This window comes from Solanum stenotomum, chromosome 2 (assembly GCF_019186545.1).
Source record: "Solanum stenotomum isolate F172 chromosome 2, ASM1918654v1, whole genome shotgun sequence".
Lineage (NCBI taxonomy): Eukaryota > Viridiplantae > Streptophyta > Magnoliopsida > Solanales > Solanaceae > Solanum > Solanum stenotomum.
The window spans coordinates 10,252,656-10,273,880 of record NC_064283.1 but is presented as its reverse complement, the minus strand read 5'-3'; the positions used below and the strand labels follow the sequence as shown (position 1 = coordinate 10,273,880).

At 32.8% G+C, this 21,225-nt stretch overlaps 2 protein-coding genes across 3 annotated transcripts in view; both read left to right on the top strand.

Annotated features, from left to right (window-relative positions):
* Nucleotides 1–10,035, top strand: part of LOC125856517 (carboxypeptidase SOL1) — a 22,453-nt gene extending 12,418 nt beyond the window's left edge. The window contains exons 8-15 of the mRNA XM_049536079.1: nucleotides 4,966–5,070; nucleotides 5,716–5,762; nucleotides 5,974–6,099; nucleotides 6,233–6,335; nucleotides 6,927–6,989; nucleotides 7,868–7,951; nucleotides 8,548–8,611; nucleotides 9,662–10,035. Of these exons, the coding sequence (XP_049392036.1) occupies nucleotides 4,966–5,070; nucleotides 5,716–5,762; nucleotides 5,974–6,099; nucleotides 6,233–6,335; nucleotides 6,927–6,989; nucleotides 7,868–7,951; nucleotides 8,548–8,611; nucleotides 9,662–9,936 (867 nt within the window). The 3' untranslated portion in view covers nucleotides 9,937–10,035. The remainder of the gene's footprint in view (nucleotides 1–4,965; nucleotides 5,071–5,715; nucleotides 5,763–5,973; nucleotides 6,100–6,232; nucleotides 6,336–6,926; nucleotides 6,990–7,867; nucleotides 7,952–8,547; nucleotides 8,612–9,661) is intronic.
* Nucleotides 3,804–21,225, top strand: LOC125856519 (probable choline kinase 1). Of its 2 annotated transcripts, none has more exons than XM_049536081.1 (8): nucleotides 3,804–3,807; nucleotides 18,177–18,559; nucleotides 19,143–19,264; nucleotides 19,344–19,539; nucleotides 19,899–20,016; nucleotides 20,140–20,187; nucleotides 20,657–20,757; nucleotides 20,848–21,225. In XM_049536081.1, exons 2-8 carry the CDS (start codon nucleotides 18,212–18,214, stop codon nucleotides 20,998–21,000), a joined length of 1,086 nt encoding a protein of 361 aa, XP_049392038.1. In that variant the 5' UTR covers nucleotides 3,804–3,807; nucleotides 18,177–18,211; the 3' UTR covers nucleotides 21,001–21,225. The 2 variants fall into 2 exon arrangements, with proteins under 2 accessions (XP_049392038.1, XP_049392037.1); XM_049536080.1 differs by lacking the exon at nucleotides 3,804–3,807 and adding an exon at nucleotides 17,616–17,698.

Genomic DNA, 21,225 nt, shown 5'->3' with positions numbered 1-21,225 from the left:
CGTTTTACATTCGGAATCTGGAATTTCGCTCAAAAAAATTATTCAACTGTAAAAAAGGAAGTTTTGTCTATAGTGCTATGCATCACTAAGTTCCAAGACGACCTAATCAATAAAGAATTTTTATTAAGAGTAGATTGTAAATCTGCTAAAGAAATCTTGCAAAAAGATGTTAAAAACCTTGTTTCAAAACAAATATTTGCTAGATGGCAAGCTCTACTATCTAGCTTTGATTTCAAAATTGATTTTATCAAAGGAGAAGATAATTCTCTACCAGATTTTCCAACTCATGAATTCTTGCAAGGAAAACATGAGGCCATTTAGACCAAACACTCCTTCCAAAGGAGACAACCTCCCACAAGCAAAAATGGCTAGACTATTTATCCATCCTTCTTTAACCCCAGCAAAAGCTGAAACTTCACAATGGCCTGAACTAACCTTCCAAAACAAGTTCACAGGTCTAGCCGATTTTCCAAGGCTACCCTCTCCTTCCCAACAGAAGTTTCCGAGACTTCCTTGTCCACCTCAACCAAAGTTGATCAATCTTAGACCAACAAAGCCCTTGTTCTGAACAAGGAACATCTTCCAACTCCATTCAAACCAAAAAGAGCTATACTATGAAAACACCTGAGTCTTTCGCCCAAGCTGTTAACCCTGAGTTAACCAAAACCATCCCTTCCAAACCAATCCCAAAAGAAGAATCTTTTGAATTTATTGTTTCACAGGTATTGCCTATAATGGCTGTCAAAAAAGAATACGGAAATGTAGATATAGGAGTCCTAATTAGACCTTGTTACACAGATTCCAATTATGTAGATACTGATAATCCATTTAAGACCAAAAGATTCTATGAAGTCATTTTTACTGATACGGATTCAATAGAAATTGAGCATTCTAGAGATGCAAACAATTATATTAATTATTCAAGGTTTACTATCAAGAAAATCTTGGATCCATTCGAATGGTTTGCAGACCATCTACATACTCCCATTGCTTTGACGATGACCCACAGGCCACATACTTAAACTAGTATGATTATAAGGCAGCATGGATGAATTTCCTTTATTTGAGACCAAGACATACTTGGTTTGTAAAATATAGTCCAAGCATTATCAAAGCACCCATCCCCAGATGGTTCTACGAATGGTGTAACTTATTTTGAGGAATTGAGAAAATTCTCCCCCAACAATTTCTCAATAGGTTTGAAGAATTTCAAACCAAAGAAGAAATTACTACTCTACCAGCGCATATTAAATTATGCAAATATTATATTCAAAAAAGGATATCTTATATTATTTCTTGGAATTTCTTCAAGAATGATTTTGAAAGAATCCAATATTTGTGTAAACAAATTCAAGTCAAAGGTTGGATTCCCAAACAACCAAATACTAAGGTCCAAGAAAAGACAAAATCTTCTACAAAGAGTTCATCCAAAGCAGCTCTCAAACAAAAATTGAAGGAAGCATTGGATAACATGAAAAAGTATGAAGAACACCAGGCCATGAAAATGATTGAAGATGCAGCTTCCACAGAAAGCAACAATGAAGACAATGGTGACATGTGTAATCCTAAAGGTTTAGCCTTAGCTTACATGGACCCTGATTATGAATAGGAAAAAGACCCTTGTGGAAAAATAGAGGCAAAGCCGAAATTATTTTTCCATATAGTGACATTTTACTATTCTAAATTAGCATCCAATGAGAAGTTACAAGACAAAACACTTTTGAGAAAAGATGTTCCATTATATCTCTTTAGTCAAAAAGAGATTCCCAATCAGTCACTTTTGAAAAAGAAGTGAGCCCTAATGTTTTCCACAATGAGAAAATTATTCTCCACTATCTTAACAAAAGAAGTAGACCCCTTCTTTTGCTGGTAACATCCAAGCCTTACACTTGTATGCCTAAGAAATAAAGACTACCTCTTCTTCTTCTATATAAGGAGACTTTGATTTACACTTAGAGGCATCAGAAAATTTTCAATATTATTCTGAAAACCTCTCTCTCTATTTCCTCTTGTAAGCTATGTTTGAAGATATTCAATAAACGTCAGTTTCTTGTAAGTTCTTCTATTTTAATTTCGCATTACTTAAGATCCTTCTTATGGTATCAGGGCCTTAAGAAGGATCTTAAGTAATGCGGAATTAAAATAGAAATAACTTACAAGAAACTGACGTTTATTGAATATCTTCAAACATAGCTTACAAGAGGGAATAGAGAGAGAGGTTTTCAGAATAATATTGAAAATTTTCTGATGCCTTTAAGTGTAAATCAAAGTTTCCTTATATAGGAGAAGAAGAGGTTGCCTTTATTTCTTAGGCATACAAGTGTAAGGCTTGGATGTTACCAACAAAATGAGGGGTCTACTTCTTTTGTTAAGATAGTGGAGAATAATTTTCTCATTGTGGAAAACATTAGGGTTTACTTCTTTTTCAAAAGTGACTAATTGGGAATCTCTTTTTGACTAAAGAGATATAATGGAACATTTTTTCTCAAAAGTGTTTTGTCTTGTAGCTTCTCATTCGGTGCTAATTTAGAATAGTGAAATGCCACTATATGGAAAAATAATTTCGGCTTTGCCTCTATTTTTTCACAAGGGTCTTTTTCCTATTCATAATCAGGGTCCATGTAAGCCAAGGCTAAACCTTTAGGATTACACATGTCTTCACTGTTGCTTTTTGTGGAAGCTGAATCTTCAATCATTTTCATGATCTGGTGTTCTTCATACTTTTCCATGTTATCCAATGCTTCCTTCAATTTTTGTTTGAGAGTTGCTTTAGATGAACTCTTTGTAGAAGATTTTGTCTTTTCTTGGACCTTAGTATTTGGTTGTTTGGGAATCCAACCTTTGACTTGAATTTGTTTACACAAATATTGGTTTCTTTCAAAATCATTCTTGGAGAAATTCCAAGAAATAATATAAGATATCCTGTTTTGAATATAATATTTGCATAATTTAATATGTGCTGGTAGGGTAGTAATTTCTTCTTTGGTTTGAAATTCTTCAAACCTATTGAGAAATTGTTGGGGGAGAATTTTCTCAATTCCTCCGAATAAGTTCCACCATTCGTAGAACCATCTGGGGATGGGTACTTTGATAATGCTTGGACTATATTTTACAAACCAAGTATGCCTTGGTCTCAAATAAAGGAAATTCATCCATGTTGCCTTATAATCATACTAGTTATAAGTTTGTGGCCTGTGGGTCATCGTCAAAGCAATGAGAGTATGTAGATGGTCTGCAAACCATTCAAATGGATCCAAGATTTTCTTGATAGTAAACCTTGAATAATTAATATAATTGTTTGCATCTCTAGAATGCTCAATTTCTATTGAATTCGTATCAGTAAGAATGACTTCATAGAATCTTCTGGTCTTCAATGGATTATCAGTATCCGTATAATTGGAATCTGTGTAACAAGGTCTGATTAGGACTCCCGTATCTACATTTCCGTATTCTTTGTTGAGAGCCATTTAGACCAAACACTCCTTCCAAAGGAGACAACCTCCCAAAAGCAAAAATGGCTAGACCATTTATCCATCCTCCTTTTAACCCCAGCAAAAGCTGAAACTTCACAAAGGCCTGAACTAACCTTCCAAAACAAGTTCACAGGTCTAGCCGATTTTCCAAGGCTACCCTCTCCTTCCCAACAGAAGTTTCCGAGACTTCCTTGTCCACCTCAACCAAAGTTGATCAATCTTAGACCAACAAAGCCCTTCGAACAAGGATTACACCACAACCCTAGATTAGTTGGTGTCAGCTTTATGAATCATCATTCCCACAGTGGTAAACAAAAATATCATCCCAAAATCTGTGAATAATTCAGGCTTTAAGTCTAAAGAACCAGAACAAACAGGAAACTAGTGAAGTACAAAACACTTATACTCATCCCTGACTTGTTTTTCCTTGATGTTGATAAAATGAAGAGTTTAGAAGCTCATGAAAAAGGAACGGAACAAGTTCAAAAGGAGTTCTTCAACTATTAGTAGTCTACTGATTAACTTTAAAAAAATAATAATGAACTAGAATATTCAAAGAAAGGGACTTGGAGTCACTGCAGCATGATCAGTTCTCTGGTGTAGTAAAAAATCGTCAGATGTATGAGCTTCATGATGTAAATTAGACTTATCATATGTCAAGGGAGAGGAACACGATCATCATTAGTTCCACTGCACTAGTATTAGATTCTTATTTGGCTATAAGCTTAAATTAACTGGAAGCTTAACAAAGGCAAAAGTGAGTAGGATTATTGCAATTTCTAAAAAAAAGAAAGTCTTAAGATGTTCTTAGAGGATAATTTGCACTGGTTAGTGGTTAACCTGGTATAATCTCGACAATTTTGATACACGTTCCTTATAAAATAAAAATAATGTAGGCTGTATTCATCAAAAGGAAATGTAGGTTATAATCTTATCTTCAAATAATTGATCCCAGAAAAAAAAAAAGAGTAATGTCTCGATTATTGACATTATTTAGCAATCAATAAGGACTTTGATCATTACTTAGTGCCATAATTTTTTTCCATATAAACTATAGAATTCGTCGTCTTGTCCTGTTTCTTGTTGAAAAGGCAAAGAAAGGGGAGCGGTTGCTGATTCACATCCTTTGGTGAAGTCTAGAAAATGTTGATTCAAATATTCTCTCAACATTCTTTGTAGTAACTTGAGTTCCAAAATGTGGTTCAAATTCCCTTTTATTGATCTTTTCCATATGGTTTATTGTGAGACTTTGGAAGTTGGCCTTTGAGATCAAATTCAACTTAAAATGTAGATCGCATGTCCTCTAAGTTTCTTAACCTTCAAATTGAAATTAAAAGCTTGTTCGGATTATGTTAACTTCAATGGGCTACTCTTTGTTGTGTCACAAACCCACTTCTTATTGAAATGCTGCTCTTGTTTTTGAATTTGGTTCTTATCCTCTCTTCTATGTATACTAATAATACCAAGGATTAACTGCTATGAGATGACACAGTTCTTTCACATGAATGATGATCCTGGTGCACATCAACCTGAAACAAAAGCCATCATGCGTTGGTTGGAGGAGATACGCTTCACAGCATCTGCTAGTTTGCACGGGGTAAACATGCAGATACTCTTTCATCTAATTATGCATTGCATTAGAATGTCCTTGCTCCTTTGTTTATATCATAGTTAAGTAAGAGTAATGTGGCTTTTGCACGTGTAGCGAAGTAAATTATTTTGCAATTTCTAATCTTTCCATGTGTCACTTTAGCTACATTTTAGTAGTTGTGGTGACTGTTTAACTTATGGTCATTTCTTTTTGGCTGCTGAATGACGTTTGAGTATGAAGTTTCCACTTTCATATAAAGCACGAGTAGTCATGATTATCCTTGTTCCACCTATGCAGCTTCAAATGGCAGAGCTAATGGATTAGTTCAAATAATGAAGCTTCAGCTGATAAGTAACTTATAATGTATAATTATTTTTTGATCATAAGGAATTTCAAAATGGATGATGATATAGGTGTCGAGAGGAATTCTCAGAAGAAAATCTGTGATAAAGTGATAATACTTTATAAAGGAAAAAAGTGAAGAAAATTTGTGATAATAAAACATCTTACTATAAGGGAACTGCTTGCCCAGTCCTTTACAATATTGTTGGTTCTTTAGGGATAATAAAGTTTTTTTTTCATTGCTTCATTAATATGAAAATGTTGGAGAAGTTCACATCGGGAGTTAATAATATTGTTCTATTTCAACAGGGAGCACTTGTAGCAAATTATCCATGGGATGGAACAGAGAACAAAAAGTGAGTCTCTGATGGCAGTTTGTTATCCTTCAAATTTTAAGTATTTCGATAAGAGGCTCGATCTGTTTAGAGGACCATGCTTTAGTTATTTGGTTTGCTTTCGTATTTATTGATATCCCGAGTCTCTAGTTGTCTTCAGATACTTTCTAAATTTTCATGCCAACCCTAATTTACTGATAATTTTCAAGACATATGTACACATCATTTTCAGAAAATATTATTATGGCTGTCCAGATGATGAAACATTCAAATACATGGCTAGCATCTACAGTCGTTCCCATCATAACATGTCTCTAAGTGAGGAGTTTCCAGGAGGAATTACAAATGGTGCATATTGGTAAATAATGGAGATAATCCAATTAAATTTATCATGTTAAAATTCCAGGTTTAGAACTCCTTCGAGGCTTTATTTTTTTCTGCTGCTTCTGCTGTTGCTTACAAAACATAGTTTCTTTTGCTTCTTCCTGCAGGTATCCAATCTATGGAGGCATGCAAGACTGGAATTACTTACATGCTGGTTGTTTTGAACTTACTCTAGAGATTAGTGATGACAAATGGCCTAATGCGAGTGAGGTTAGATCTCAGTTTGCATCAATATAACTTTAAGTTGGTGAAAATGCATGACTCTTGAAGGGTCTTCCGCATCCATCTACATGATTTATCTTCGGAATCTATCCTCTTCATTTAAGCATCTGTGTATTGGCAATAGCCTCCTCCTTAATTCTGATCATGTGATTTTGCAATTATTAATTGGATAATTTGATGGAAAACCTTTTCTGCGTTAACTTCTGTGGGTTATTGCTCGAGCATATATGTAGATGGTGAATATGGTAATCTCTAAGTAATCAAATTACTTCTTCCATTTATATCACAAAATGAGAAGTATTTTAGTATGGCAGCGTGTTAGGTGGGGGGAAAATGAACCTTACCTCTGACTTTGGGGTTTAAATTAGTATACCGTGTAACTGGGAACTTCTAGTGAGATGGCTTGCTTTAGTCTGATCATAAAAGAGAAAGACACTTTGGTGAATAAGAGTATAGTTTCTAAGTGGAGTCCCGTTTGGGTGATACCCTTTCCTGTGTTCTCATCATACTTCATACTCTGTTCTGCATGGCGTCCACAATGCTACACCTGTTTATATCCAAGTATTTGTTTATTTGCAGCTTCCTACTCTTTTTGAGTACAACAAGATGAGTATGCTAAATCTTGTCGCAAGCCTCGTGAAGGTAATTTCATCTCATCTATCATTTTGCACTTCTTGACTTTAGGAAATGTTTTATTTTCTGAAAATCTCTCTTAGATTTACTTTTCTTTACTTAGATCAACTACTATCTCTATTATCATCATCATCATAATACTACTACTGCTACTACTTTTGTTTGAGCAAAGTTATTAAGGTAAGAGTTGAAGCTTGTTAATGTGTTCTAACAGAGGTTGTCCCACGTGGAGTCTAAATTGTGCTGGAGAATTTTAACTTTTAAAATATATAAGTGGGTGCCTTGGTACCTTTCTTTATTTGATAATGAAGTAGGTCCCTTGGTACTTCTTCTGACATTTTGGTAAAGTATTGAAAAATGAAGAGACATCATGTCTTTTTAAAAAAATGGAAACAATCCTAAAGAATGAAGCAGGACAGGAAACTAGAAAAGGACGAGGTTCTTTAAATATATTGAGATTTTTATTATGTTAATTACTAAACAGAGATATTTGAGATTATTTGTTTCTTTAACTTCCCAGACCCCATTTACGGGATCACAATGGGTATTTTGTTGTTTATGTGACTAGCTGTGTGCCATCATGTCACATTCGGTAACCAGAATTGGGATGAGTTTGACTTTGATACCATGTAAAGAAATGAACCTTGGGGCTAATTCAATCCCAAAAGTTAGCTCATAAGTTGAGAATTGCCTAAGACCAAATAACGAAGTCGATCCCACATCCCACAACTGATGTGGGACAACACCCACAAAACATGATATCAATCGCAAATGTACCCTAGAGTTGTAAGAGTCTCTTCTGGCAGATCAAATTGGCATTCTTTCTTTCTGATTGATTTCTTTTGCAGACTTATGCTTCACATTAAACTTGATTTAATCTAATATAGACAGGAATACACGGAAGGATTTTCTCATCAGATGAGGGCAAGCCTTTATCTGCCTCGATAGCTATAAAAGGGCTAAATTCCACGGTGCGTTTTTCATTTTCAAATCCTTTTAATCATTGTTTGAAGTTGTGAGATATATTCTCAATTTGATGTGATATCACCATGTGGTTCTGATAGAATTGTGTGTTGATATCAATATCAGGAACTTCATCTTTAGAGTATTTCTGACACTCATCTAGGCCCTTGTAATTACTTCAGCTCTATTCTTTTAGATTATATGGAAAAAGTAATATTGCAGGTTCATCTTATTTTATTCTGCAGAAACCCCATTTTCCTGTTGCCTGTAGTTTTTGTTTTGTTTGTTGATTGGTTCTTCTTTTTCTTTTTCCTTTCTCTATTTCCTTTTTTTGGTGGTTTCTTTTTTCTGCTCTTCTCCTTTGTTATCGGGTTGGGGAATAACAGGAAGTTGAAGGCATCAAGGGGGAACTCCAAACTCCTTTGTTTGGAGTTCGGCCGTTTTTTTCCTTTAGCTAACTTTTCACATACTGGCTATTTATTTATTCCATGTCATGTGTGACTCCATCTTTGGTCTAGTTTAAACTCTGGCATTAAATGGGCCTTGTGATGGACAATTCATATCTCTACGACAATTATCTAACTGTTCCTGCCATTTTCTTCAGATACATGCAAGGGAAACATTAGCCGATTACCACCGCTTGCTGGTGCCTGAGGGAAAATATGAAGGTAACCACAGATTAAAGCAATAAAAACTCTTTTTTATTACTTTTCAAAAGGGAAAATAATACCTTATGCTTTCTCATAAATAGGATAAGAAATTTAAACAAATTGTTACTGTTCTTTTTGAAGAGTATAAAAGAGCTCAGAGTGAAGCCAAGTCCCTTTTTTTTGCAAAACCTGAGCTTTAGACGGCTCTTCCCAAAAGCTAGACATGTGAGAAAGGGAGAATGAAATGGATGAACTATCATGAAAAAATAAAGAAAAGGGTGGTAAAAATCTGGTTAAATAAATTAATGACTATACTCGACAAGCTTTGACATAAAATAGGACGATTAAAAGAGGGAGATGTTATTTTGATCAATTGCTCAACTCGTATCATGGCTGGCTTGACAGATCTCCATATATACGTCCAAGGCTTATACCTTAGGTATACTCCGTAAATTAAGTGTGGAGGAGTAAAAATATTTCGATGAAAAAAAGATAGTTATATAAACTTGTGGTCTAAATGGAATATCTGTAGAGGTCTTAAATAGCTGGTCGATGTTTGTACATTTGCATCAGGTCGATATTTCACCAGAGTTTTTCTTAGGTTTGCGTAGTGATTGTATATAAGTATAGGGATATGTTTAAGATTTAAAGAACTTCTAACTTCTCCTAAAAAAGATAAATTATCTGGTATTGGAGGGAGGCGGGTGAACATTCAGTGTGAAATTAGCTCGGGATAACACTCAGCCATCCGCTCATCTCCGATGACATTAAATGGGGGAAAATAGATATTGAAGATTCAATTAGCCAATCGTTTGAATAGTTTTTTTCGTAAGCTAGAATTTCATGTAAATATTGCTACACTATTTCAGCCTTACTTGTATCAAACTTATCACAGTTATTAACTATAGTCTCTATGAGAGGAGTGGTTTTACAAAAATCTTATCAATTAAGTTACTACTAACAATCTGGTATGTACATAAAATACGGTAGAAGTTGGATGTTGCTTGTGTCTAATTGCAAAACGCTTCATTCTTTTGCGTGGATTAATCCTGAAACCTCAATTTGCAGTGATCGCGACAATGCCAGGATACAAGTCAAGGAGTACGAGCATTATGTTGGGGGAAGAAGCAATGACAGTGGATTTTGTTATGGATCCAGTTATCACTCCCATAAATAGCTTTTTGCAAAGGGGATGGAGTTGCAGCTTGCCAGGTCCTCATTTAGAAGTTTTTTTCATTTTGGTTTTGGTATTAGTTTCAGTATTCCTTTGCTTTTTATTAAAGAGGAGAGTAGTTTTAAACTATCCAAAACAGAGACAGACAAAAAGGTCTCTTGGGGTATGAAGTTTAACACACACGTTTTCGCGTTACGATATTTGTAAGACTGAAAAATTATATATTTATGATACTAATAGTGAAAAAGATGATCATCATTTTCCTATAGTTTGTTCCTTGTGATTTTTCATCGCTTTCTAATGAAGATGACTTCATTTAGCGAGACCTCTGGTTAAGCTTGGCTCCTCTTTAGTGGTGCCTCCTCCATTACTGGTTTTTCTGCGATATTATAACAGGCGGAAGGCAAGAATAACAAGGTTATTTCTGTCACTAGTGGGAAAATTAAGAGTTGATTTATTAGACGGTCATTCAATTACTTATTATCTTAGAAAGTCATTTATTTTTATTTCAATTTTCTTCAAAAGAAAAAAAAACTTTTTTTTGAGATACTAACTAGTAGAGTAGTAGTTGACCAACAAGGGTTGTGTTGTAGTGACAAGTACTCCTTCATCCTTAACTAGAAGTCTTGAGTTCATGTGCCCCTAGATACAGAAACGACTTTGTTAGGGAGCGTTTTACCCTCTAATGTGGGACTTTTTGACATGAATCTAAATTCAGTCGGACTCTAATATGGATACCGAACATAAAGTGGGAAACAAAAAAGACTATTAGTTTAGTGACGATCTGAAAAATCAACTCGAAAAGTTGAAAGAAATCAAGGAGACAAATTAGTAAAACCAATTGAAATGCACCACTGAAGTCTTGATTCAACTTTTTTTTTTGGTTGGGGGGGGGGGGGGGGGGGGGGNGGTCGTTGTTTAGAAGGAAAAAGAATTGCTGAAACTAATTACACCTCATTTAGTATAAGATTGTGTATATAGTTGGGCTCTACTGTGATTATATAATCACGCATGGAAAATTTTAAAAAAAAGATTGTTTATTTTAGCAGCACGTTTAATAACTTCCTAATTATTACTAGGATACCATTTAATTAATTAATAGAGTAGTTGGTATGTTCCTAATCAATGTGGATTGATTATTAATTAATTCACATAGCTAATTACTTATTTTAAGTCCACATATCTGTAATTCAAGATCTTCACTTGTCCTTTTACTTCCTTTTTTTTTTTTCAATTGGCCATGCATGGTTACCAATTACCATTGTGCACTCAAAAGTCTAACTTGATGGCCCAAATGACATTAATTGCTGCCAAACTTGTGTACTATTTTTTTGTCTTCTTTTTGACATTTTAAACATGCATAAGCATGGGGTGTTCTCATATAATGGCCTCAAAACACACCTACCCATTCACTTTGAGGCGTTAAATGGATGAATTGAGCTAAATTTAGATGGATCAAAAGTTATTTGGGCTTATAGGTTAAAAGGCCCTCATAATCAATTCATCTAATTCTTATTAAGTTAAAACTGCTTTGTTTATTCTATTATATTTTTCTTATTATCATGACAATGTATAATATATCAATTAAAAATTAAATGTGTAGCTTTTTGGCCATAGCAATAAAGGTAAGGAGTCTAAACAAATTGAGATGATTTTTGGTTGCTCTCAAATGGTCAAGAGTCATGATTCTATTCCATCACTTGAGAGAATAAGTACCATTTGAAGAAAAAAAAAAGTGTCTTTTTATAATTGTGTAAAGTAACTTTTTTATTTTATTTTTGGGTACATAATTGTTTAAGTAACTTTTGGAATTTTATATCATCAAAATGAATTTCTCTTGCCTATTTTTAATTAAAGAGTTGCAAGTTCGAACGTATCCATTTATTGTGCCATCACATGACAATTTGGTAACAACTATTGAGATTCACACAACTTTTAATTTGCCCAACTCCATTTGAGACACAGATTTTAATAGCTTAGTCGGATGACTATGTAAGCTTTCGTTAGTGAGAGTTGGATTCGCCTTTTTTTTTGTAATTTTCTCTCCCAACCCCTTTCGACAAATGTGGCTTTGTTACTATCCAAAACATATTAACACGTGAAATATGTCTTTTATTTGCACTTATTATTAACCATGATAATAATAATTACTAATATATATTATGTTAATTTAATACTCAATCATGATAAATTAATTAGTATGATTAGGTATAAATATTTGATGGGTGCAAAATTTTTCCATAAAAAAATAGTCCCTTTCTTAAAGAACAAGTCATAAAGTGAATACTACATAGTTTGAAAAATGAATAGTTATACTTCATCAATGACTTTCACCCTTAAAAAATCAATTGTCATAGTCAAGTGACAAAAAGATAAGTTTGACAAAATACACACCATCCCTTTATAACAACCTTATAACTACGGCATCGATATTCACTCCGTTTTAAAATAAATGATGTTTAGATATTAAGAAGAAATTAAATTTACTCTTTCAAAATTTACCTAAATCATAATATAAATGGAGTTTTACACCTTAAAGAATCTCTGCTTTCATCAAAATATTTTAATAAAGATAAACTAGTAAGTAATATCTTAAAGAATATAATGCGACTAAAAAACATTATTTATTTTGAAACGAAAAGAATATAATATATTATCTTGTCTTTTTATTTGGAATCTTCTTTTGAAAGCAATTAATGGTTGTCAGTGAACATGACAAGAATAGGAATAAATTAAAAAAATTGAGGACTGCATGCATAGTTGTTTTTCCCAATTTATGGCATCAATCTTTTTTGAGTCAATCAAACTTTAAACTTTTTGCTTCTCTTGTTAGAGAAAAAGACTTTTATATAATTTAGTAATTTATGGGCTCCAGTTTTGGTGTAGGTAGGTCCTATTATATCAGTCAATATCAATTTGTATCATGTATATTATATTGTATGTTTACATCTAAAATAAGGATAAAAATTCAACATATTTTTTTTTAAAAAAATCAAATATATTAAAGTTGATGCAAAATATTTGATGGTGGAGTAAATGGCACGTAATTAGATGCAAGAGCAGTTAAAATAGAACAAGTCCACCTTTCTATACTAATTTTTGTTCCTATTTTATATTTCGATATTTGTCAACTATTAACTTTGCATATTTCTTAAAAAGCTATAAATAGAAGGATATTTTACTATATAATCCTTTGAATATACGATTTTCGTCGATTTTTTAATTATCATGATTTTTTTTTTAGAGTTCAACTATAAGAACTTTGACTAACATTTTATAATGTTATTTTTCATCATATTGATATGCAAAAAATGCTATTTATAATACTTTTATATAATTTTTGAATATCTAATTTTTTTGTTTAAAATATCGAATTAATATACTCTAATTTAACTTTGAAATTGGTCAAATTGACTTTTGAAAAACGCAACATGACAATTAAAAGTGAATGGAGGGAGTAATAAGTACAATGTCTTGGAAAATGTAATTGAGAAGTGACTATATTAATTAATGATAAGGATAAATTAGGAACTAAGTGTTAAATTATCTATTGATTTTATAAAGTGGACAAGTATTGTTGAACATTCCAAAATAGTATAGTGGACAGCTATTGTTGAACGGAGAAAATATTTGTCCACTAAGCAAAGACTTGATTATTTTTATTGAATTGTCCTTATCAAAGTCACTTTAATACTTATTTTTAATTGTTTTTTTCTCGTAATAAAGTGTTAGGGTGAAACTCAATAAGGATAAAATAAGAATGATGTCATTAAATAATTATCAAATAAGAAAATATGATATTTCTTTTGAAACAGATTAAAAAAGAAAAGAGTGATGAGTTATGATTGAGAGAGTATGTCTCAAAATACTAGTCATTTTAAAAATTCAAGACAAATTCATTTCTTTTCTATTTTTCCTTTACTAGCAAGTATTCTTTTAAGACTACAAATAACTTACATCATCACACAAATAGAGTAAAATATTCAGTAAAGAGAATCATTTCTTAAACATAAAAAAAAGATAAATAGTCAAAATTTCCTCCTAGCAATTATTTTCTCAAGGACATGTAAATAAAAAAAAATATGATAAGTATTTTGATATAAAGAAAATATTTGTGAAAAAATTTCGCTATCAATTAAAAATAATAATTTAAAGTAATTTTCAGACTTAGTATGTGTATCCAAATTATATACATCCTAAGCATTACCTAAAAATGTTAAAAAACTGTGAGTGAACACTTAATTCCAACTCTCATCATACAATTAATTAAACATTAAAAAATAAACAGTATTTAATAGAAAAGATAAAATAAATACACAATAATAAATTATTTATTAATTTTTTAAACTTGATAAGTATTGTTGAAATTTCGATTATCCCTTAAAATAGTATAGTGAACAAGTAAGATAGATTAAGAAAGTAATTAATTAAAAGGTTATTTGAAAGAAAAGGTCATGGGAAGGATCATTTAAAAAAAAATAAAAATATGAAAATAAGAGAGAGAAACATGAGGTCAGAAATTGAAACATTGAGTGATTAAGTCCTCGCCAACAAAAATAAATTTCAGATAGTCAACTAATTAAATTGTCCTTATTTTTCAAAGTGAGAAGGATCAATTATCTGTTGGGTATTAATTGTCCTAACTTTCTTACCATAAATAGGTTTTTCTTTTAGGAAAAAGTTTTGGATTGGCTAATCCTTTTCTTGTAGGAAAAGGTTTAGGATTCTATAAATATAAGTTTGTTCCTTCTAACTTAATTAGCATTCACAATGTAGTCTTAGGGTATTGAGAGTTTCGATTATGGGGGAGAATTTGTGAACCTACTTGTATTCCAAGTGAATTGGTTGAGGTTATTTCTCTCTATATTTTGTACTCTTGTAATTATAGTGTATTGCTCATCTCTTTTGTGGACGTAGATCGATTGACCGAACCACGTTAAATCTTTGTGTCTTTTGATGTGTTTCTCGTTTGTCTTCTTACTCATGGTCTTTCGAGGTTTGCTTTGCTAGCTTCCGCATTACACCTGCTTTTATTTGCCTTGAGTTTCTTACCATAAATAGGTTTTCCTTTTAGTAAAAGGAAAACAAAATATCTTCATATTTGGCTAGTCTTTTTCTTGTAGGAAAATGTTTAGGGCTCTATAAATCAAGACTCTTTCCTTCTAACTTAATTAACATTCACAATGTAGTAGTTTTAAAGGCTTTGAGAGTTTTGGTTAGGGGGAGAATTTGTGGGACACAAGCTTGATACGCTATCACTTATGTGAACCTTCCATGTATTTCAGTGAATTGGTTGATGTTATTTCTCTCTATATTTTGTACTCTCATATTTATAGTGGATTGCTCATCTCCTTTGTGGATGTAGGTCGATTGACCAAACCACTTTAAATCTTTGTGTCTTTTGGTCTATTTCTCGTTTGTCTTATTAGTCGTGGTCTTTTGAGGTTTGCTTTGCTAGCTTCCGTATTACACCTGTTTATTTAGGTCCTAACAAGTGGTATTAGAGTCATGGTTCAAGGATGAAACCATGTTAGAGATGAGTGTTCTTCTTGGCGGGTGTAGTTCTCGCCACAACCTTTTTGACAGTAATAAAGATCTTTGTTGGAGAAATTGTTTCAGAGAGGTTCTCTGTGTCGAGACGTAGATTTGATGGAGGAGATTATGGAGAAGAGATGCAAGATCCTAAAGATTATGTGAAGAAAGTGGACAAACTTATTTTGTTAGAAATTCAGGCCAAAGGGGAGATTTGTTGGCATTTATTTTCCCTGATTTCTTACCATAAATAAGTTTTTCTTTTAGGAAAATGTTTTAATATTTTACTAGTCCTTTTATTGTAGAAAAAGTTTTAGGACTCTATATATATAAGTTTGTTCCTTCTAACTTAATTAGCATTCACAAATGTAGTCCTAAGGTTTTGAGAGTTTCGGTTATGGGGGAGAATTTGTGAACCTACTTGTATTCCGAGTGAATTGATTGAGGTTATTTTTCTATATTTTATACTCTCATAATTATAGTGGATTGCTCATCTCCTTTGTAGACGTAGATCGATTGACCGAACCACATTAAATTTTTGTGTATTTTGGTGTGTTTCTCGTTTGTCTTCTTACTCATGATCTTTCGAGGTTTGTTTTGCTAGCTTCCGCATTACACCTACTTATTTTCGATCCTAACATTATCTTAGAAGTCTTGATTATTTTTCCAAGTCAAAACTATATACATTATGTCCTTGTGGATAAGATCGAATTTCACAGAAGTGATATAATTTACAAATAAAGAAACCTAATAAATACTGGAGAGTCCATCCCTACTAATAAATATAAATATAAATATATTTACGTGTTCTTTTCTTTTCCAATAAAATAATAGATAGCATTACGTGGATTATTTTTAGTATTATCTATTGTAAGGATATTTTTCATGTATTTGGATATTTTTATACAATTCTTGATTATCGATATTGACATGCTAAAGCTATACAAATGTAAAATACCGACATATATATTATTAAACATCATATAAAGTTATTCAGGAATTAATAACGTAATTTATATAAAACAATACCGATTTATACAAAACTATTTTTTTTTTTAATCATCATTTTCAAATACACCACAAATTTTGGATGCAGTTGAAAAAGAAGAAAGGCCAAAAAGAAGAAGGACACGTGTCGTTATCTCAACGGTTGGATGATAAAGTTCTGCACTTTTTTTAGTCGTTAGTCGTTTTTCCTATTTTCATTGTGAGTCGTTAGTCGTTTATTTCAACCACTAATCCTTTTTCGCGGCGACTTTTGATTTAGCGGTTCCTACGTGGCGACTTCCTATTGGTTGTCTGTTTTAAATTGCGCGCCGTCCAAATCCCGAAGTCCAATTATTACATACAAAATTATTTTCTGTTTTCAATATTTTTAATTTTTTTTTTTTTGAAGTTTTAAATTAACAACAGCTAGTTGAGATAGTCAGTCAACTCATTGTTTTTTTAATTAAATAATTATTTCTTTTAGAGGTTTAATATAAGTAATCAGTTTTTGTCAAATTTTCTTTTGCTGTAAAAGGAGAGTTGATTGTGATAATAGCTTTTGCTTTTATTCTTGAGTTCACTATTTATCGAAAACAATCTTTTTATCCACAAATAAAGAAGTAATATTTGCTTATATTACATTTTTTTTCAAATCTCACTAGTAAAAATATACTGACTTTGGTATTGTAATAGTTGTTTGAAAAAACATAGAAAATAGTAAGGACAAATTAAAAAAAATTTCATTCAAGACCGTAAAAGACTACTTTATATGATAATGGATAAAAGAAAATACAATAAAGTAGAAAATAATTATTTTCATATATCTTTTTAGTTCTTTTTTTTTTCTTTATGTAAAACACATATTAACTCGCTATTAAATGAAACAACCCAAATAAAGCGGAAGGAATATAAAAGATTCATATAGTCAACTCTTGTTTTAAGTTGCGATTATAACAATCAAATAAATTTTGAAAAAATGATAATTTGAGCTTCATATGAAAAAAATCAGATTGTCGAATCTCAAATGCCTGTCAACAATATTATTCAATACCGCAAATAAATATTTTACCAAGAATCGAGGTGTACACAAGCTGACCTACTCACCATATTTATTTATTTCTGAGGAAAAAAAAAAACTCCATTAGTCAAAGTTGGAAAACAAAAAATCTTTAGTTTCAACTTTTTTGACATTCTTTAGTTTCCCTTTTCATTTTATATAAAATAATAATAATTAGTATAATAGAAAAAAAGTTGATTCTTGGTGTATATGGTTGTCATAATACACGGAGACAATTTTTCTATATATACATAGAGCGGTTGCCTAAATGTCATATAGTTTTCTTCTCTCTGTAAATCACTCTGTATATTTTTAAAACTTTTGAGGTTTTATTTCTCAGCTCCCCCCTAAATCTGTAAGTTCTTTGTTTCTTCATGCAAATCCCTTTATGGGGTTCTTAAATTTATGTTCTTTTTCATGTTTATAGCTATTCTGCATCTGGGGTTTGTTTAATTCTGTCAAAATCTCTACTTTCTTGAATAGATCATGTGTTTGACTTGGGAAAAATTGTAACTTTCTTGAAATTTTGTGTTAGAGTTTTGGATACTTGAGGTTAATACTGGGAAATTTTGTTACTTTCTTGAATTTTTTGTGTTGGGATTTTGGATACTTGGTGACAAGACTGGGAAAGTTTGTTACTTTCTTGAATTTTTGTGTTGGGATTGTGGATACTTGGTGTTAAGACTGGGAAAGTTTGTTACTTTCTTTTATTTTCGTGTTGGGTTTTTGGATACTTGGTGACAAGGCTGGGAAAGTTTGGGACTCTTTTGGATTTTGTGTTGAATTTTTAGATATTTGGTGAGAGGGCTTTCTGATTTTGATTATTTTTTCAGGTGAAGCTTTTTCTCTTGTTGGTTTTTATTCTGTGATGGCGGTGAAGACTAATGGAGTTGTTGATGGTATTTTGCCGGAGGAATTGATGAAATTGCTCTTATCATTAGCTACAAAATGGGGGGATGGGTTAGATCTAAAGAACTTGAAAGTTCATCATTTGAGTGGTGCTATGACTAATGAGGTTTATAGGATAAGTTGGCCTACTAAGAACGAAAACGTCCTGAGGAGAGTTTTGGTTCGAATGTATGGTGAAGGAGTAGATCGTTTTTTCAATAGGGATGAAGAGATTAGAACTTTTGAATGCTTGTCAAAGAAGGGTCAAGGACCTAAGCTTCTTGGTCAATTTGCAAATGGTAGAGTTGAGGAGTTCATTCATGCAAGGGTATGTCAAATTTCTGACTCGATTTGTTGATTTCCTTACTTTTATCTATTGGATATATGTGGCTTTGTAGGTTTATGTTACTATGAAGTTAATGATTTGAGTACAAAAATGAGATTTCTAGGAGTTTCTGTATGTTGATCAAATGATCATAACTTTACAATTTCATTGTTTGTTGTGGATATCGATAAATTGATCGGCGTATATAGAGGGTCAATGGTAGTGTGTTGAGTAGAATGAACTATGTGTTTTAGACAAATCCTCTGCAGTCTGGCTTTCCCTTCTAAGCCTAGGTAGCTCAATGACTTGTCTTAAGTGAAAACTATTAGATGCAGATTTTGTACAATGCATGGCTTCTGTTCTTTTGAACAGATGGCGGATCTTTGAAATAAGATTAAATCAATTTGATTCACTCCTATTGAATAAACCGAACAGCAGGTGGTGCTCCTTGCCTTCACAATTCAGCAGAATAAAATTGTGTTGTATAGTCTTTGACCATGTCTAGTATAAAGCAAAGTTGGTGATCTTCGTGATGTTTATTGATTGCTGTTTGACTTTGTTCTGACTGTCTTATTTGCATACTCAGACACTGTCTGCTGAAGATCTTCGTGACTCGGAGATCTCTTCTTTGATAGCTGCAAAACTGAGGGAGTTTCATAACCTTGACATGCCTGGTTCAAAGAATGTCCTTCTATGGGACCGTCTCAGGTATCAATTTACCAGCCGGAACATAGTTTGATCTTTTATAACTGAAAGTCTGATACAAATTGTTTATGCAAAATTCCAGAAAGTGGCTAAATGAGGCGAAGGGTTTGTGCTCTCCTGAACATCTAAAGGAGTTCTCTTTAGGTAATCTGGACAAGGAAATCAGCTTATTGGAGAAGGAACTGCCAATAGAGTCTCATGACATTGCATTTTGTCACAATGATATGCAGTATGGTAACATAATGATTGACGATAAAACGAAGGCTGTTACTATCATTGTAAGTGTTGTATGATATCAGTCAGAACTTTATACAGCTTCTGTGTGAAGGCGTATACTTGCTCAAACTTACAAATACTCTGATCTGTTTTCTTGAGGTGGAACCGTGTCTTCTTCCTTGAGATAATAGGCTCAGGATGTAATTACTTGTGAAAATCTTTTTTTGTATCCTCGTGCTGTAGTTTAACTGGTGTTCTAAGATATCTGAGCAAGTTTTAAACTGCATCCTTAATCAGGAATTGGTTATATTTTGCTTCCTATCTTCCTTTCTGAACTTCATGTCTTGTTGGCCTTTGATTTGACCACCGGCTTCCAATATATCAGTAATTGCACATTATTTACAATCTGATTGCATTGCAGGACTATGAATACGGCGGTTATAATCCAATTGCTTATGACTTTGCGAACCACTTCTGTGAAATGACTGCAAATTATCATACTGATACCCCTCATATCATGCACTTCAATACTTACCCTGGTAAGTAAATATAAGTTGCAACAAGAGAACACAGAGATCATGCTTGTTTGCTACTCTGATGTTCCTACTAACCCTGACATGTGCGGTTTATTAACTCTTTTTTGAATTTTAAACTTCCAACAGATTTAGAGGAGCGACAGCGATTTGTACGTGCATATCTCAGTTCTTCAGGTAAGCTTGAAGTTTGAACATCTTTTACTGTTGTCTGCACCTCTCTGTCCAAAGCATACGGTTGATTTCTTGCACAGGATTTATGTTCTGACCCTTCAGGACCACATAATATTTATTATTCAATTTGGATAGGCATCGAAAAATAAGATAATTGACCTTTAAGGCAGCAGAAAGATCAGTTTTATTTGGTGATGGGACCAAGATGCCAAGACTTTAATTACTTAAGATATTTAGAACCTGATTCTCATTTAACTTGGAATTGAAAAATAGTAGTAGTCGTTATTTGTAGGACCCGATGTATTAATAAATTGTCCTAATAGCCTCAACTAAAACCAAAGGTGTTCCCTTGTCCAATTAATATGGTCAATGATAGACAGACCTAAGATTTAAGCAGTCGTTGTGTGCCTGCTTTGTGCACCGACACAGCAGAATTATCTTATTGAGCTTGGAATCCCATTGACAAGTGCAGGCAATCAACCAAGTGATGAGGAAGTAAAGAAACTTGTTGACGAAGCAGAGAAATATACGCTTGCAAATCACTTGTTCTGGGGATTGTGGGGAGTCATCTCGGTATGCCTTTTTCACACTTCCTCTCTTGATCACTACATTTCACCGCACATTTTTCTCTTTCTGTGTTATAATTGTTGTTTCTTCTGACAGGCATATGTTAACAACATCGAGTTTGACTACATGGAGTACGCGAGGGGAAGGTTCAAGCAGTACTGGTTGAGAAAACCCGAACTCTTAGGTGCTTCAGACGACTTGTTACATGTTGATGGTTCAGCTGAACCAATTCACATTTCTCCGCAATAGCTTGATGATATATAACATGTACATTAACAATGTAGAATGTAAAAGCCTTATCGATAAGCCTATGTCGTATAATGAGTGGAGCATTTAGAGTCTTCAATGTTTCATAGAATATGTTTATAGGCTATTATTGAGGTTTTAAGTATTTGATGTACTGTTTATAAGAGTGAGTGTTGCTGAACCACAAATATATAATCCAGTTTAATAAAATGAAAGTTCCTTTCTCAA

Bases quoted from the DNA above. Each gene is read 5' to 3' on its own strand.
- LOC125856519 (XM_049536081.1), top strand. From the start codon at position 18,212: ATGGCGGTGAAGACTAATGGAGTTGTTGATGGTATTTTGCCGGAGGAA. The intron at 20,017-20,139 runs GTAAGTAAATAT...AACTTCCAACAG, and splicing joins GCACTTCAATACTTACCCTG to ATTTAGAGGAGCGACAGCGA. The intron at 20,758-20,847 runs GTATGCCTTTTT...TTCTTCTGACAG, and splicing joins GATTGTGGGGAGTCATCTCG to GCATATGTTAACAACATCGA.